At 41.6% G+C, this 19179-nt stretch overlaps 2 protein-coding genes across 3 annotated transcripts in view; both read left to right on the top strand.

Annotated features, from left to right (window-relative positions):
- LOC310854239 (inositol polyphosphate-4-phosphatase type I A-like) overlaps positions 1-1573 on the top strand; it is a gene marked incomplete at its 3' end in the record, with an annotated part of 85563 nt that extends 83990 nt beyond the window's left edge. For both annotated transcript variants that reach the window (XM_083758807.1, XM_083758808.1), the window contains one exon: positions 955-1573. In XM_083758807.1, coding sequence (XP_083614933.1) covers positions 955-1087 — 133 coding nt within the window. The remainder of the gene's footprint in view (positions 1-954) is intronic.
- A 993-nt stretch (positions 1574-2566) lies between these two features.
- On the top strand, positions 2567-18229 carry LOC310854193 (17-beta-hydroxysteroid dehydrogenase type 6). The gene is made up of 7 exons (XM_083758732.1): positions 2567-2596; positions 4208-4351; positions 15019-15172; positions 15535-15613; positions 15966-16118; positions 17063-17196; positions 17828-18229. Exons 2-7 carry the CDS (start codon positions 4224-4226, stop codon positions 18218-18220), a joined length of 1041 nt encoding a protein of 346 aa, XP_083614858.1. The 5' UTR covers positions 2567-2596; positions 4208-4223; the 3' UTR covers positions 18221-18229.
- Positions 18230-19179: the final 950 nt, after the last annotated feature.

The following is a 19179-nucleotide window of genomic DNA, read 5'->3' on the forward strand; positions in this document are numbered from 1 at the left end:
GATGTCAGACTTATTTATGTTGGGTGATTCACATCCAGTAGGTGTTTATATTGATTGCTCCATCACATCATGATCAAAATTCAGAAAGGAAGGAAAAAAATGAAACGTCTCATTCTATGCCCAGCTTTGTGTGTTCGTGTGTACCAAATTTGAGATTATTTGATTGGCTCAGCACGGAATGTATGATGTATGATGATAAGAGCGCCCCTCACTTCACACAAGTGTGAAGTGGTGTAAACTTTAAAGTAAGTAAGTAAAGGTACTGCACTTTACACTGTAAAGTAACTAAGTACATTTACATTTTGAGGTATTTTCAATTTTCAGTATTATATACAGCTTTTGTCCCCACACTTCTCAATATTTGCCACTGACAATGAAAGGAGAAATTAGGTCAAATGTCCGCCAAAGAGGACGGAAAATTAACCAACCAATCACATACATCAGTTGTTCATGAGAAGATGTATGATGATGTATACTGATAAAAGTGCCCCTCACTTCACACATGTGTGATCTTTTACTTCTATTCCACTATATTCTCAGAGGCAAATATTGTACTTTTTACTGCGATGCATTTTGAGCTTGTAGAGCTGCTATTTTCAAAAGATTTTGTATACATTTTTACAATTCCGGACTTTTACCTGTAACAAGTCAGATTATTTCTACATTGCAGTATTGATACTCTTACTTAAGTAAACAATGTGAGTACTTCTTCCACCACTGATTGTCTTTACATGCCCCCCCCTTCTCCTCTCCCTAATTGCTGTCCCCACACCTCTCCTCTCTCCCCTCTGTCCCCATGTCTCCCCTCTGTCCCCACACCTCTCCTCTCTCCCCTCTGTCCCCACGTCTCCCCTCTGTCCCCACGTCTCCCCTCTGTCCCCACACCTCTCCTCTCTCCCCTCTGTCCCCACGTCTCCCCTCTGTCCCCACACCTCTCCTCTGTCCCCCATGCAGTGAGGGCTGCCGACGGGAGAACACGGTGAAGAACGTGGGCTGCCGGAAGTACGCCTTCAACTCGCTGCAGCTCAAAGCCTTCCCCAAGCACTACCGGCCGCCGGACGGTACCTTCGGGAAGGTGGAGACCTGATGGCGGCTGGGGAGGAGGCTCCACGCGCCCCGGACTGCCGCGTTTGTTTGGGGTTTTTTTTTTGGGGGGGGGGACTCTGGACTATACGGAAGATACTGTGTCTTAGTTGTGCTGCGGTTTGATTGGGACAACGTAAGACTGATCTAAACGGCTGCGCTGTGTAGCAACTTGTGTTTGAGGACAATCCACACTTTTTAAGCATCACGCTGCCTATAGCTACTGCATCTAAGGAGGCTGGACGCAGAGCTGCACTCATTTGCTTTTTTGTTGTTTTTAACTTTTACGGTAGAGAAGTAATTCACCAAAGTCACGGCAATATTGCCTGAAGAAGCCCTTAAAAGCCACACCACTGTACTACTAGTACTACTACTAGCTCGGACAAAGTACTGTCTTAGTTGCCTTTCGTTATATTATAATGATAATATTAATAACAATAGTAATAATGATGTGTGTCTATTCTGTACCATTAACACGTTTAACATGATATAAAAGTCTGTGAAAGGATGAGCAGTTTCTTTTTGTTGTTTCAGTCGGGACAATAATACCCATGATGCATTGTGTGAACAGCCAGAGGGAGTTGGTGTGTCTTTAGAGCAGGCGTCTTCAACAGGGCAGTCAGTGTTGATTTCGACTTTGATGTCGTTTTAGTCACAGTCTTTTGACTCATTTATTTCATTATGTATTAGTCATCTGAAAAGGTTTAGTTTTAGTCGACTAAATAATATGTGATCTTGGTCGACTAAATCTACAGTTGATTTAGTCTACCTTTTCAACTCAAGTCCACTTATCTGCTCTACTACATCTCACTGATCTCAGAGGAAAATATTTTACACTTGCACTACAATTATTTGTGTGTGTGTGTGGGGGGGGGGGGGGGGGGGGGGTGATTGAGAGGTGTACGTCCCCCCCGTCCCCCCTGTTCAAAATTGTACCTAAAATTGCCATGTATTTCTGAAATTCTGTACTTGTTTATATTTATGTTTATATTTCTAGGATACTTTTTTTTATTAATTCAAATTAACTCAAGAAAAGAAAAACAATCAACCTGCTAGTGAAATGAGTGAAAGATGCATACACTGGGACCATAGACTGGGACACATCTTCGGTGATGTTACTCAGATCATCAGGGGGTTTCGGGTCTTTCAACAATCATACCCCCTCCCTCAGGTGACCCAACCAGGGTTGATCAGACCCTGGCCTTGTGTCCCCAGTAGCATTGGCCCACAGATCACTCCTCCTAATCCAAAGCCATCTATAGATGCTCTCTCTGCCGCCTCCATGGTGGACTTGATGGCTTTCTTTTTTGCAGCCCCCGTGATATGCGATCCTCCTGCCTTGAAGATACTGACGAAAGCACAATGTCTGGCCTCAAAGAAGTTGTTGTGACGTGGTCTGGAAACTTGAGCTGCTTGCCCAAGTCAACTCGTAGATGCCAGTCCAACGCTGAGGTGAGGAGGCCGGCTGCTGGTTTAGGCTGTTACTGCGGCTGCTCTCCATGCCCTGACAAAGGTGATGGTGCTTATCCCATTCTGACCGGGCACCCATTTTGGTGTTGGCATCATGTCGTGCTTTAGCTATTGAAAAATAGCAGATCTACAAGCTCATATCGCGCCACCGAGTGGCGCGATACGAGCTTGTAGGTCTGCTATTTTTGAAAAAAATTGAAGAACGACTGACATTTTTAGAATCTGATCTCAGGTCAGAATGGGTTCATCAGACCAGTGTGTGTCCGGCGGAAACCTTGTATGAATCTGATCTCAGGTCAGAATGGGTTATAGGATGAAAAGGATTACTATGACTAATTCAAGCACAACAGCCTATAGATTATCTGACTCTATACTGACTGTGTTGATCAATCGACAAATGCATGTGGTGCAAATCTCTGAATATATATTCTTTCAGAGCGAACATTTTTAACTAAAATCTTTGCTTCTGAGGGTCCCTGAAACAAAATATTTTCAGATGGGGGTCCGCAGCCAGGATAAAGGTTGAGAACCGCTGACATAGAAACATAGGTTTTCTCTTCGGTGCTACTGACATTTTCTGACGAGCCAAAATGTTTTCGGCACTACAGCGGTAAAATAGGAGTATGAATCGGCCCTTAGAAGCCTTTATTTTTTTTGTATCTGCCTCCGGTGACGATCTGCTTCAAATGAAACGTGTTAGGATCTGTCTCCCCACAGACCATGTCAGCCCTGGCCACTCCCACTTTCCTTTCCACTCACTCAGTCCCTTCACTCACCTGTCTCCAACTGCCTCGTCAGCCCACCTGTGAACACTTTGACAATTTACCTGCTCACTAGACTGGACTCTTTACAAACACTCACTGTCAGTACATTTGTCATTGTCCCTGAGCGGTACCCCGAAGTTCCTGGTTCTCGGTTTTGTTTCGACTTAAGGTTTGCTTTTTGGACTCTTTAAACTACTGCCTTGTACTCTGTAGTGTTTTGCCTTTTGGACTTAGTATTTATTTTTGTATTCTTGAAATGTTTGGGCTCTCCTGAGTTTCCTGAGATTACAGCTACTACTCATTCTCTGTTTACCATTTTTGTTCTGCCCTGGACTTTAATACATACTTTGATTTTGAACTTTCCTGTTTGTGGCTTGCATTTTGGGTTCGGTCATCCGCTTATCATAACAAAACGTCTACTTTAGACATTTGGTACAGAGTTCTAGATTTACCTGGAACAACGTTTTATTCTAACAAAGCAGTAGTTTACAATAAGCAGAGTTGTTGCTATTTTTGGTGAAGAGAGTTGGTGTAATAGTGCAACTCGGGTCCGTTTTTACTAAGTACAGTATATAGAGGGTCTAAGAAGTGAAAAAATTATCAAAGTATTCTAAGACTGCTCTATGGAACTGCTCCCACGTGAAATGCAACCCGGCTGCATCTGGTCATGAGGATCATGCCTCTGGCTGTGGCGAGACAGCCCCTCTAGAAACGGAGGGATCTATTCTCTACTATCACTACCTAGTAATACAGACAGTCTTCTGTCTGTTGTGTATAGATAGATAGAATACGTGGCATTTGACTGAAGTCACGTGTGACGCTGATATGAATGCAGCAGCAGACATTTGGATGATGCTGCTCATTTGACTCACTTGTTCTCTCTTTTCCAGGGAGGTTTGCATCAGCATGGCCACCATGCTCCTCTTCGGACTAATCACTTGCATCCTCTCCGTCTCGGCTGTCTTGCTCTGGGTCGTCTCCCGTTTGCTTTCCAGGCGTAGCGACGGTGGGCCTGGCGTACAGAAGGGTTACAGGTACATACAAGAACCTCTTTTTCAGATGACTCGCCCCCCCCCCCCGGTTGGGTGTGGGTTAAGGTTAGGTTTAGGCATAGTTTTTGTGCAGTTTAAAGTTAGGTTTAGGCATAGATTTTGTGTGCACTGTAACCTAAAATTAGGGTGGATTTGCAACGGTATCTTACTGTTTTTCACCAAATTGTAAAATACTGTTAAATTGTCATCTCTTTCCTGTAAATTAACATTATATTCTGTAAATTAACATTATATGCTGTAATTGAACTAATATCAGTAGAAACTGTTATTTAGCAGTACAATACTGTTAAACAGTCATCCCTTTCCTGTAAATTAGCATTGTATGCTGTTATTTAACTAATATGAGTAGAACCTGTTATGTAGCAGTACAATACTGTTAAATCAACAGCCTCTCATTCCCCGGGCCTCCCGGGCCGACAAGAGATGCATGTCACAACCATGATCCGATAATGGGTGTCGTCCTGGGTCAGCCTCGACGACATGGTGCGTCGTCCCTGGTCACTCATAGCCATGAATACAATTCCTCAGCCGACATAATGCGTCGGACCCTTAGACCATGCATGCCACAACACCAGCGTGCGCTAAAAATATTTGTAAAAAACGATACACCATTTTTCACAAACCGCTGTAAATATTCTGAGCATTCTCATACTAATTTGGTAATTTTCCGATGTGTATTTTTCGAGAAAAACACTGTGTCACAGTGTCACAGCAAACCTGTGACGTCAGGTCAGATGTCTTCCGCATACTGTGAGACTTTATTGTCAATAAAGTTCTGACAAAACAAGTTGTATTTCATATCTCTACATCTATATATCGATGGATCTATCGATCTCAGTGTGTTTGTACATCAATTAATTTTTTTCTGGCATTTTGTTCTGGCACTCTGGCACTGTTAATGATTGATACTTAATGTATCAATCATTATTATAAAATATGTTTGCTCCCGGCCGATTCCGCGGCAAGCTGCATCCGGTTTGTCACCACGCATCTACATACATGGGCACCCTTGGACTGTTTCCGTATCCTGTCTAACAGGATCTCGACCATATATATATGATCTTGAATACTATAACAATAAAAATAACAATAATTATATTCCCAGCGGTCTGAATGCATGCATTTAAATACATGTAACTGTAAATGATAGAATACATTGTTATTTACATTATTCATGTTTACCTTAGAAGACAGAAGAGGAGAGAGACAGAGCACATGCAGTTGGTGTTGGTGTGAGAGAAGATGAGACTGACTGGCTGGCTGGTTGGCAGCCAGACTGTTAGACTCATATAGGTTGGAAGGAGATGGATTTTAAACTTTGTCATAGAACATCAAAGCCTTGATTTATTGATTGATTGAAATATGTATTAATAGTTTGCAGAATTACAGTACATTTCAAACAAGTCAATACAAAGACTGTTAACTGTGAGTGGACGACCCAATTAAGCATTACACTTGTTTACAACAGGGTCCACCTGTGTGTGTGTGTGTGTGTGTGTGTCAAGACATTTGATTAGCAACTACACACACCTGTTGCAAGGTGTCACTGTGAGCTCCTCTCCTCTCCTCTCCACAAACAGACTTTAAAACATGTTTTTTAATGTTTTTCTACATACACTAGACGTATTCTTCATATTTGGAGCATGCCGAATTCAATGGCGGCGGTCTCTAATTTCCACGACGTTTGCAAAGGTCAAAGGTCAGCCAAAAGACTGCCACGGTGACCTTTGGGCCAAATGCCTTAAAAATGGGGTGATAAATATTTTTTTAAATATGTAACACCCCCCAATATCCATATTCAGACCATGACGAATAAAATGGCATTGGTCTAGATTTTTTGGGACTCTTAATAGTGCCCAATAACGGCAAAAAGACTCGCCATTTAAGCCTAGGGTTAGATTTGAGGTTCCCAAGGTCGCAGAACAAAACCGAGACTATCACGACGATCGTCTCGTCGCCGTGATCGCAGAGGTATAAGTCTCATCCCGAACAGACTTACGATCATCGACGTAGGCACGCTGAATGTCAGACCTTTGCTTCTCTAGAACGCCACAACGGTAAGGCCTTCCGGTCTGATTTTCGGATATGTTATAGAGCTTGCAGAGACGCACGCGTGGATCTATAGAACGTCGTTGTGCAACCTTTCTAGGAGGCGGGGTCTTGTTTCACTTTTTCAGTCAGAATGCTGTTAAAGTATATGGGTCTATGAGCTGTCTGATGCACACAGCTAAAGTGAAGGACGTTTCGTAAGACTGTCGGAGGCGTACATCGAAGACACCAAACCGTTCGTCTCGGCTAGCTCTCCGACATATTCGAACGTCAGACCGTAATGTTATATCGTTAGCGCGTTGTCGCGCGTCAAAGTCGGCAAATTGTAGGCCTTCGTTCAGGGCTACCGCCACGACTGTATGTCCGTTTGGCCCGAAACCTATACGGCTGGGATCGGGGCCGCGACCCGGTCGCGGTGATGGTCTCGGAATTGTTCTGCGACTTTCGCGTAAAAGTCGCACATTTCGAGGCATTCGTGCAGGGCTACCAACGCGACCGTATATCCGTTTGGCCCAAAACCTATACGGCTGCAATCAGGGCCGCGACCTGGTCGCAGTGATGATCTCGGATTATTTGTGCGACTTTCACAACTTTTCTCACTAATTTAGGCCTCTTGCTAACTTAAGCCCCGCCTCCTCTTGCTAACTTAAGCCCCACCTCCTTTTTTGTGGGAGTGGTTTATGTAAATTAGGGGCGTGTCTAATGGGGGGGTTCTGATGCTTATTAGGGGTGTGTCTAAATCTAATTAGGGGCGTGTTTAATGAACCGGCCCGCGAGATGCTTTAATCCGGCCCCCCACCTGTAAAGCATTAATTTATGAGTCTGTCAAAAAAGAAAGTAAGTCTCTAGCACATTCCTGTCAAAAGTTATGATTTTTTAAAGAAATATAAACCAAAATACTCATTCCCAGTTTTGTGCTAGTCTGATTGCTGTCAGCTGTGCTCAATTCAATGGATTGAATGGCGAGGCATGTCCCCCCCCCCCCCCCCCCCCCTCTCTCTGCTGTTGCGTGTCAGAGTACTATAGGCCTATACTTCTCCAGTACAAGGGTCTATAGCCGAGGGACCATTCAGTTCACAGCTTATGCCGTTATTTTACTAGAGACTGTAATTTAACAGTAGAATGCAGTATTTTATGCAAAGCCACATGGAAATAGGCAACACCCAGGTTTTCCCTTCAAAGTTCAGTTGATTGTTGTTGGCCATGCAGTGAAGGACTCGAAGGAGCCTTCTGTAATCTTTTTAGCCAACAGTTTTTTGCCAAGCAAACTAACAAAACAACACAAAAGAACAAAAGAAGAAGCAGAAAGAAGACTGATAATGAAGAAGAAAATCAGACTGATATTAAGGTAAGCAAGTTGCCTACAGTCTATATTTGTATGTTTTAAACAACATCTGCTAGCTGCTAGCAACATTGCTCAAGCTACACAACTTACTTTGCCAACGTTGACAATCAGATCTATAATCACACCAACCTTTTAAACATCAATAGGTGAGCAAGATGATATCATGTCATATGTGTACATATTCTGCCCTGATATGTTAACATATATGTGAGTGAGGCACAGGAGGACCCACATTTGCACACCCAATGCTTCTTTTAAGTGTGTTCATTCTGCAGATGTCAAAGACATTTCCAAACATACAGAACATTTAAAGTGTATAATGTTTCCCAGGGCTTGGATGGGGATTTGACTCTTCATGTAATTCAGCTTCTTGCAACCCATTTAGGAGAAAGCCAAGATGGACTGCTGATTTTGGCTAATGTGAGTATTGATCAAGTATTGTCCAATATTGTGATTGTACACATGCTACAACATTATTATTTTTGTTCTAATTTATTTTAACTTTTCAGTGGTCTAACAAAAGTGATGACGTCGAGTGAAATTTCATCCTACCAGCCAGTCCTCGACTTGTTCTGCTTGGTATGTATTTTTGTGTAAAAAATGCCCTTTGTGTAAAATGAGGCAATCGTAGAACCTTCATGTGAAGATGCCATGCCTTAATTGTATTTTAAGTGAAGATACATCTTGCTCAACTGAAACTGAAATGAAAAGTAGAGAGAGTCTTCTGTTCCATAAGTATTTCCTGCCCTTATACAGATCCACCTTGCAATCCAAGCAACTGCCATTTTTCATGTTTTTGAGAAATATTAAAATGGAATCAAATGAATGTGCATGATAGTAAATACTTCTGTAGTCTCAATCTAATTTCAAACTCTGTATTTACTATTTACAGGGAATGAGTCCATGACAAACAGCCAGTGGATTATCAGCGTTGAGGGGCACGTGATCTGTGAGGGCATTCGGGTCAGGAGTTGCTGCACTGTTTGCGGTGTTCTACATTTTCAACTTCAAGTACCAAGACGAGGCCTTCAGAACCCTGGAATTCATTCAAAGGTATCTATTGCTGGTGTAAACATCATAGGTAATCCAAGCTCAGATATATTGTATATCTCTGCTGCCGGGAGTAAACCTCATAACTCCAAAATATTCATTTTTCAGGAAATGGAAATTAAGAAAACCTTATATTTTTAAAACAAAGCAATACAGCCTTATCAAAGTTGGTGTTGTAACTTTATATATTGTCAATTACTTCCATGAGAGGGGGAGAGGTCGTGGAGTTGGATGCTTTAGCAGACATTTTGAGGGTCCAATGAAGTTAAGAGGTTTTGTCCAAAGCACTTTTTACTACTTTACATTGGTTCAATGTTTTCGAAACTACACACAGACGTTTTTTTTTTAAACATCAAAAATTGAGTTTTGAGGTTTCCTCCCAACAGCAGTGGTAATGGTAAAGATTAGGCCTCTTCAATGAATTTCAGGCTAACAAAGGCCCGTAGCTGAGAGAGCTGCAGGTACCCACGCACACTACATAAACTTCATTGAATAATATTGTGTTTCAGATTAAACCTTTATAGGTAGATTCATAGACTTGTTTCACAGCACTATCATCAGTGTTGTGTAAAATGTTTGTTTGGCTTTTTTTTATACCAAACCTCTAATGCATATATCCAAGGTACAAGGTTTCTTTGACTATGCATCCACCTCTTGGTACCACAGCACCTCAAAGGCCCTTAAAACAAGGCTCCAGACCTCCCAAAACAAACTGGTCAGGCTCCTACTTGGCCTCACCCCCCGAACCCACCTCACCCCTGCCCACTTTGACAGGCTGGGATGGCTTAGGGTCGTCGACAGAGTACAGCATCTTGCAATGGGTCTGGTCCACAAGATTCGATACACCACCAAGATACCCATGTACCTGTCTAAATACTTCCTTAATGTAAACGAAGTCCACACCCACAACACCAGAGGGAGTGCAACAAACCATGTACAACCCAGATTCGGCACAAACAAGGGACTAAATTATTTTCGCTTCTATGCCACCAAAATGTGGAACGCCCTACCAACAGTCATTAAGACATGTGAATCCCTTGACTCCTTCAAAACCGCTCTCAAAGGGCACCTACGGATGGCTGCAATTTGAAACTGGCCTCTGTAAAATCTGAATCCCCCCCACCCCCCCACCCCATTTCCCTCACTGTATATTTTCCCAGTGCTTGTATATTTTCCCTTTTTTGCTTCCCATATGATGAATTCCTGTTCTGTTCTTTAGCTACATAGAAATGTCTATTTGTATGTCTCTAAATGGTTGTATGTCTTTAAATGTTTTGATGAATTGAACAATGTGGACCCTGTTGTAAACAAGTGTAATGCTTAATTGGGTCGTCCACTCACAGTTGACAGTCTTTGTATTGAGTTTGTGCTTAAAATGTACTGTAAATTCTACAAACTGTTAATAAATATTTCAATCAATCAATCAATCAATCCAATCTACACACTGACAGTACAAAATGCCACAGTGTGATGCATTGTAAGCTTGTAGATCTGCTATTTTCTGTGAATGCTCCCACCTATAGTATTTTGGACAAATTATTTTCCTTATTCCTTTCCCATAGATGGTTCATCCGTATTCACCCTGAAAGAGGTACCAAGGCCACCACTGAAACGGTTGTCTCCAAGAAGACGGGGAAACTGTTGCAGAAGAAGCCAGTGAGCGTCAACCCACAAGTAGCCACACTGCTGAAAAAACGGGTTGATTTTGAGTGGGAATTCATTGGTAGGTCACAGATACTACTGTAGCAGCACTGTAGCACATTACCAGTCTACTGATGTATGTTAATGTTAATGTAAATGTACCATTTTCAAAGCATACTTATTTACATGCACATTGAGGGTGGGTGCTGGGCCAATAGTCTAGTCTACTAGAGCATTCACACAGGTTTCAGGCAAAGGATTTACCTTATTATTGCAACAACATTTCGATCAACCTGTTCCATCATTTTTAACCCTTGTCCCCCAAATGTTTTATGTTTTTGAGAAATATTTTGTTCATCTATTAAAATGGAAACAAATGAATGTGCATGATAGTAAATACTTCTGTAGTCTCAATCTAGTTTCAAACTTTGTATTTACTATTTACAGGGAATGAGTCCATGACAAACAGCCAGTGGATGATCAGTGTTGAGGGGCACGTGATCTGTGAGGGCATTCGGGTCAGGAGTTGCTGTTTTCGGTGTTTTCAACTTCAAGTACCAAGACGAGGCCTCCAGAACCCTGGAATTCATTCAAAGGTATCTATTGCTGGTGTAAACATCATAGGTAATCCAAGCTCAGATATATTGTATATCTCTGCTGCCGGGAGGAAACCTCATAACTCCAAAATGAAAAATATCCATTTTATAAATATTTAAAATATTATTTATCAATATACACCCAAATTGTGTAGCTCCCCTACTGTGTACCACCCAGACAAACAGCAGGTGAGTCTCATCACTCTTGAGGAGCTGGGAATTTGACATTCTAGAATATACAAGTATACCAGAATAGCCTTTTTAAAACCAGATGAATGGCCCATTTAGATCTATAGGTTGGCACTTGTTACCTGACTGCAACATTGTCTGTAACTCTACACTACTGGTGTGCAAACTCTATTATATACCTCCTTTCAAAGTTTTTCATTTTGAACCTTTTTAAATGTATTTAGCAGCTACATTGTTTTGCTCAATATTTTTGTTGTTTGTTTTACAGGAACTCCTGATTGAGGAGCCACGCGATGCAAACCAAGGAAGCTCTTAGAAGGAAGTGAAGTGGTCACGTGACTGGGCTGCGACATGACACTTCATGGACACTTTCATGGGAGCCAAACTACACCCGGAAGTTCGGCAGAATGCATTGGAGTCAATGAGAGCTCAGTGACCAGCTCATGAACAAACATTATTTATGAATGACTGAGACCTTTTGTAAAGTGATCGCTTCTGGAAAATAAAATAATATATATAACGCGTTATTTTAGGCTGTCTTATTTTTTGATGTGCATACTACTTAATGTGATTTATTTTTTCAAAGAGCAGAGAGCAGCCCAGGCAGAAAACGTACTATGTGCTCTTCTATAAATACCTCAATAAAAATAAATAGTTATTAAGTCGAAAAACAACCACTCGGAAAAAACGTGTGATATCACTTATGTCTTCTTTCATATTCCTGAACCAATTATATGACAAAGCTCGCAATCGTTCATGAATAATGTTTGTTATGAGCTGGTCCAGCCGGCTCCATTCACTGCCATGTATTCGTTGCACTACTGGTGTGAGTTTGGCTCCCATGAAAGTGTCCATGAAAGTGTCATGTCGCAGCCCAGTCACGTGACCACTTCACTTCCTTCTAAGAGCTTCCTTGATGCAAACCAAGCCAAGGCCTCTTCCTTTCTCCATCGCTTCCCAATTTCTCCCTTTCATGTTAAGTATTTGCACTTCAACTGTGATGCACTGCTGTTAAAATGATTTTATTGATGCTGCATATTAATATTGCGTATGACGCAGATGATGCTTTTACCTTTCATGTGAAGTATTTTGCATGTTGGCTAGACTGATACAATGCTGTTAAAAGATTGTTCTTGATGCTGCTGTAATAATATTGCATTATAATGCAGATGCCGTTTTTGCCATGTCCTGTCATTCAGGATCTTAAATGACAGTTTGTTAATTGAAAGTTGAAACAGTTTATCTTTTATTTTGGGGGGTGGGGGATATTAATTGAGACTATTGTTGAATAGCGGCTTTAATAATAAACCAACTGTGTTGAATATCTATACCTGTGTGTTTTGTATTAGTTGTATATCAAGAATTTAATTTTTATTACATTTTATTGAAAACATGCATACTGGAACATACTGTAAAATGACAGTAAAACCCATAGTTGTACTGTATTTTTACTGCATTTGAAAATACTGTATGCTGTTAAATTACCATGAACCCACATTTAATTTACAGTTATATACTGTAATTGAAAAAAAAAGTATGCTGTTTAATTACCATGAACCCACATTTAATTTACAGTTATGTACTGTAATTGAAAAACGGTATGCTGTTAAATTACCATAGGCCTACATTTAATTTACAGTTATATACTGTAATTGAAAAAATGGTATGCTGTTAAATTACCATGAACAGACATTTAATTTACAGTTATATACTGTAATTGAAAAAAAAAGTATGCTGTTTAATTACCATGAACCCACATTTAATTTACAGTTATGTACTGTAATTGAAAAACGGTATGCTGTTAAATTACCATAGGCCTACATTTAATTTACAGTTATGTACTGTAATTGAAAAACGGTATGCTGTTAAATTACCATAGGCCTACATTTAATTTACAGTTATGTACTGTAATTGAAAAACGGTATGCTGTTAAATTACCATAGGCCTACATTTAATTTACAGTTATATACTGTAATTGAAAAAACTGTATCTACTGTAAAATGAATTACAGTAGATGTACTGTAAAATAACAGTAGATTGCGGCCGTCAGTGCTGCCAGTAATTTACTGTAATAATACAGTGAAATCTCTTACAGTGTGGGTTAAGGCATAGTTTCTTTGAGGTTAAGTTTAGGTGTAGGCATAGTTTGTTAGGTTTAGACATCGTTTTAGTGTGTGTTAAGGTTAGGTTTAGTGTACAGTATAGTTTGGTTAGGTTTAGACATTGTTTTAGTGTGGGTTAAGGCTATGGTATAGGGTTAGGCAGAGTTAAGGATAGGCATACAGTATAACCATGCCCGGCAGGGCACCAATGAAGGCCCTCTTACAGATATGCAGTGGTGTAATGTAACTACCGGCAAGTACTTTTACTTACTACAGTATACAAATTTGAGGGGTGCTAGCGCCTCCATTGCATGGCCTTTTGAAGATCACGTCATGTGGCAGGCAAGTCTATGGACTTTTTGAATGTTTGTTTAGGGTACTAAATGGAGACGCAAGACGCCATGTAGCCGATATCAATACATCTTGTGATTCCGTTTTATTGAGGGGCGCTAGCGCCTCCTATGTCCAGCTTTTAGTGTGTGTGCACAAACAACTTTGCCCTACACAAACATAAACTTCTGTGTGAGCTTGTAGATCGGCTATTGGTGAATACTAGGACGTCCTGCCCTAATGGGGGAAGGGGATCAACATCACGTGATTCTTTGTTTGACCTCACAAAAACGTGGATGTGTGACTCAAAGAATATGATTATTGGCGGAAGTTTAGTATATTTGGCGGTCCTGATTTCATTTTTCACAACATTGGTGGTTGTCGCACCTGCACTACAATACTTCACCATTATGACGAAAACAACGCATGAAATGTAACAACATTCCCTAATGCAAATCCAATGGTAATCATTGTTTTCACCCCATGAAGGAATTTCCCGAAATATCCGTATGTGTGTCTCAAAGAATATTGCTTAATTGGTTAATGGTCAATAATTATAATCTTTTTTTTTTTTTTAATACTGTTTTTATTAGGCATTTTTTGTATATGACAACTTATATGACAATCTTTGACAATAATAATGAGTTATTCAGTTATAAAATGAAAGATAGACAGGTAATGTAATAATTATAATCTAATTATATCTAAATTATAATGATTCTGAAATGGGACATTCTGCATGATGAGTACTTTTCTTTTGCTACTTTAAGTTTATGTTAATGCGTGTACTTAAGTAAGCAATATTTCTTCGGATCAAATGCACATCAAATATCTAAAGACTGATTCAAAACGGTTAAAAACCGTCTGGGGTGTTCACAACAGACAGTAGACTTTCTGTCAATACTTTCCAATGGGACTTTTTTTTTAATCCGCAAATTGTAACAAACCGCTAAATTGCTCTAAACTGCTTTTTGTAAAAAGCACCAATTTTCTCCTTTTCTACTCGGTCTTCCCAGTCATCATCGTTAGGCACATTATTATCATCATTATTATTATTATTTATTTACATTTTTATTATCGCCAGAACAATGGCTTCACTTTTCAGGAATGGAAAGCCTGTAGTTTATATTTGCTTTGACTCCCCATTCATAAGCCCTTAAGATTTTGGACCCTTTCGTCCAAAATCTAAATACTTCCACCCAGAGGTCACCACTATGTCCATACATAAATGGAACGAGATGGACCCTTGTACGCTTTCAGAGTTAAACTGTCCTTGCCAAAAATGTCCACCACAAGCCAGCACGCATGGCGATGACGACTCCCGCTTCCACCTCTGTTGGCCAACAGGTACGCTGTGCTGATAACGGGCTGCGACAGCGGCTTCGGTCACCACCTGGCCCAGCGACTGGACGCCGCTGGGCTGGTGGTGTTCGCTGGCTGTCTGTTCCCAGCGGGCCCCGAGGCACAGAGCCTGGCCAAGAGCTGCTCCACTCACCTCAAGGTCAGTGTTGATTTATTTTGTTGACTAAAACTATGACGGAAAATGTTCCTCGACTGCATTTCTTTCACAGACGAAAACTAAATCCAGACGAAATTACTAAGCTATGTTGACTAAATTTACTGACGATTTCGTCAACAAATAAAAATTTGACTAAAATGTTAGGGGTGGGGGGGGGGGGGGGGGGGACTAATGGAGAAGAGATCCAGTAGGAGTAAAAGACAAGTAATTTTGTGCTTGGTTGCACTCTGAAAATAGCAGATCTACAAGCGACAAAATCTACTGTACATTTAGTCATTTTGTATACAAAAGACTATGACTAAAACGAAATAAAAAATGTGCTGTCCAAATCGACACTGCTCAAGGTGCTCCCGCTGGACGTGACCAGCGATGACCAGGTGGAGCGGGCGAAGGAGGCCGTCCGCGCCAACCTGCCAGAGAACGGTGAGTGAGAACCTGATGCCTGCATGGAGATGAGCTTCGAAGTGTCGTCATGACAGAATCAAGCTCGACTGATGTTTTGAGCATTGTATGTGTTGTTAAATGTTAGTTCTGATTCTTGATTTGTTTTCATGCTGTACTTGGGCATGGTGCATTTTAAGTCATAATTACTAAAGGTATACGTTTGGCTTTTCAGTCTGATACCACGTACGGTATCGTATCAGACCTTTACCTTGTCTTGTACCTTCAGAAGACGTCTTTTTGTTTGCGATACAAAGATCTGCTAACTGAAAAATGTAAATAACTGGGGGAAAAAAACTGAATCCAGTAAAAAAAAAATGTTTTCTGTCATCAGGATTGTGGGCAGTTGTCAACAACGCCGGTATCTCTGACTGGGCCGAGACGGAATGGAACACCATTAAGGATTATAGTCACATGGTCGATGTCAACTTATTTGGCTGCATCCGGACATCCATTGCCTTTCTGCCCATGGTCCGTGCCACCAAAGGTCAGCCAAAGAAGGCAGTGGTTCCCAAACTATTTCATGTCAAGGACCCCCACATTGACCTAGTTAGCCCGCGGACTCCCATTTGAAGAGATATGCCAGGTACCGCCATAAGAGAAGATTTGTATGGCTCTATGGCAGTGATTCTCAACGCGTTTAACCCATTCTGACCTGAGATCAGATTCATATGAGGTTTCCGCCGGACACACACTGGTCTGATTAACCTCATTCTGACCTGAGATCAGATTAAAAAAATGTCAGTCGTTCTTCGTTTTTTTTCAAAAATAGCAGACCTACAAGCTCGTATCGCGCCACTCGGTGGCGCGATATGAGCTTGTAGATCTTCTATTTTTAAATAGCTAAAGCATAACGTGATGCTGACACCAAAATGGGTGCCCGGTCAGAATGGGTTAATTTCAATTTGAAATTAATTAGGCTACAGACCCCCCATTTAATGGCATTTCTATCTCTGAGATCAAATCAATGTCCATTTGCTTCCATTTGTACACTCTCAGAGTTACAGCCCATAAGGGTCCATTTGGTTCCAAACTATCATTTAGCTGGGGACCCCCTGGAACAACCTAAATGACCCCTGGGGGTCCCCGGAGTAAAATGAAACCAAATGGACCCGTACTCTCAAGAGTTAATTTAGTGTTAAACATTTGTATTACTTAATTTACAAGAAATGTACACAATTAGACAATGTAGAAGAATTGCTATTTTGATCAACGTTGCCTGTTCTCTCTCCTATGGTACCAAATACAGCATGGAATTGTGGACAAAATCTTTCGTTTTGGGTCTGAGAGGCTGAATCTCATCAAATGTGGCTCAAATGCAGAATATATCATGGACCTTGATATGAAAATGGTTGAAAAACACTGTAACATCAAAAGGTTAGTCTATGCTGGGCCTCTTACTGTTGTTTGGTATGTGTTTTATGACCCCAGGACGAATGGTCTACGTGTCGAGCATCTTGGCGTTCTACAACTGTCTCTACATGGGAGCCTATAGCGTGTCTAAGAGAGGACTCGAGGCGTTTGCGGATTGCTTGCGGGTGGAAATGGACAGTTTTGGCGTCAAGGTATTTGTAGCCTGGGGTCCCGGCAGGATCCGCCGGGACAATCTAGACGCAGCTGCGTGATATGAGACTAATTAGAATGACAGAGAGAGAGAGGAGTGTCTGTGTACGGGTCGATGAACGACATACTTTACGTTAGTAAAACTTGTAGATTGGCGGTTTTCGGTGGCGTGACGCTGTGGTACGATCAGGCTTCAGTATTTGAGTATACTGACAGCTGGCGACAGCCTGACGTATTTCTCGGAAGTGCATTATTTGTCTAGAGGACCCGGCAACTACTGGCGATAGCAGGCGAAGAGCCGATAGTCGAAAAGTGGGCGGAGGAACATCGATCGTCCGTCAACATCAAATTCATGTGCTGCTTTGTTTACCCTCCATAGCACCTATACGAGGACAGCAGTCGCCGTTGTTCTCCCTCTGTTAATACGTATTACGTACTAGGAGACACATCTTGAGAAATCACATTTGAATCACATTTCAAACCACCTAGGAATGTGTTTCAAATCGGATTAGCACAAATCAGTTTAATGTTTTTTTTTTTTTTTGTTTTTAGTTAGATCAATCAAAGGCCAAGAATCGCCTTGTCTTTATAGACGTTCAATTCAAACGTGGTCTTTTCTCCACTCTTATCCAGGTGTGCATCGTCCAGCCGGGAAATTTCGGCAGCGCTACGAACATCATCAGGACGAAAACGGGCCAGGACGTCTGGGATAAGCTGGACGACGAGCGAAAGCACGCGTTCAGCCGCCGCTACGTGGATCGCCTGGCCGAGAGCGCCGCCGCGGCGGTCAAGAGCGGATCCACCAACGTGGACGCGGTGGTGGACGCCATGGTGGACGCCATCTTGTCTCGGCGTCCTAAGAGCAGGTACCTGGTCGCCGCCTCCGTCACCAACGCTCTCTTCCTCCACGTCTGCCCCTATCTGCCCACGCGTCTCGCCGACGCCATTCTCTCCCGGAGCCCCATGTACGCCGAGAGGAAAGCGATGCTTTATTCTAATTTGGGGGAAACGGGGACACACACGTGACTGTCATGTTTCCTGACCGTTTTGGCGTTGAGACGGTTGACGTTTCCCCCCGAACCCAATATTTGTGAGAATGGCTGATCTGCATGAAGCTCACATCTCGTTGCAACGTGTTTTGAGCTTGTATTGCTAGCTATTTTCAGTATTTCAAATTGTAAAAGTACTTTTTGAAAAAAGAAAAAATAATAATACAAATACAAACATTGTAGAAACATGAAAGTATATATATTTACTCTTGACCCATAAAGATTGGTCCACGACCCCTGAGCCAGTGGTTTGACCCCTGACCCAGTGGTTTTGGAAACAGTACTGTCGTGTACAGGTATGTTGTAGAGTTGTTCCGATACCGATACTGGTATCGGGTACCCTCAAGTACTCGTACTCGGTACTCGGAACCAGCCCCGATACTCCGACCCGAGTACCAAAACATCCAATTGACACTAGGCTGAACGAATGCAACGGGAGCAAGTCTCACCCAACACTGCAGCAAAATCGGCAAAAACAGCCGATCTACAAGCATAAATGACAAGTGTAGATCCATATGCATCTATGGGAAAAAGGGGGTGAAATAAGTGGTTACTCAACAAAAGTAATGTACTCGTGTCGACGAGGACAAAAAATTACGTACGGTCTGAAATCAAATGGTATCGGGACAACTCTACTATGTTGCGAATAAACAGACCTTTAGGATTGTACTCCTGACATAATGATGATCAATGGAACTAATGTGGCATACACTATCTGTATCACAATGAAAAAACATATTTTTCAAGGTTTTAAAGAAAAGAATACCATGACTTTTTACTAAATTATTTTTTATTAATGTTATATTACCCAATCTCATCTTGCATAATCTCTCTCTCTCTCTCTCTCTCTCTGTGTCTCTCTCTCTATCTCTCTCTCTCTCTCTGTCTCTCTGTGTGTCTCTCTCTCTCTCTCTCTCTCTCTCGATCTGAAGTAAA

This window comes from Protomyctophum parallelum (assembly GCF_964188405.1).
Source record: "Protomyctophum parallelum genome assembly, chromosome: 23".
Lineage (NCBI taxonomy): Eukaryota > Metazoa > Chordata > Actinopteri > Myctophiformes > Myctophidae > Protomyctophum > Protomyctophum parallelum.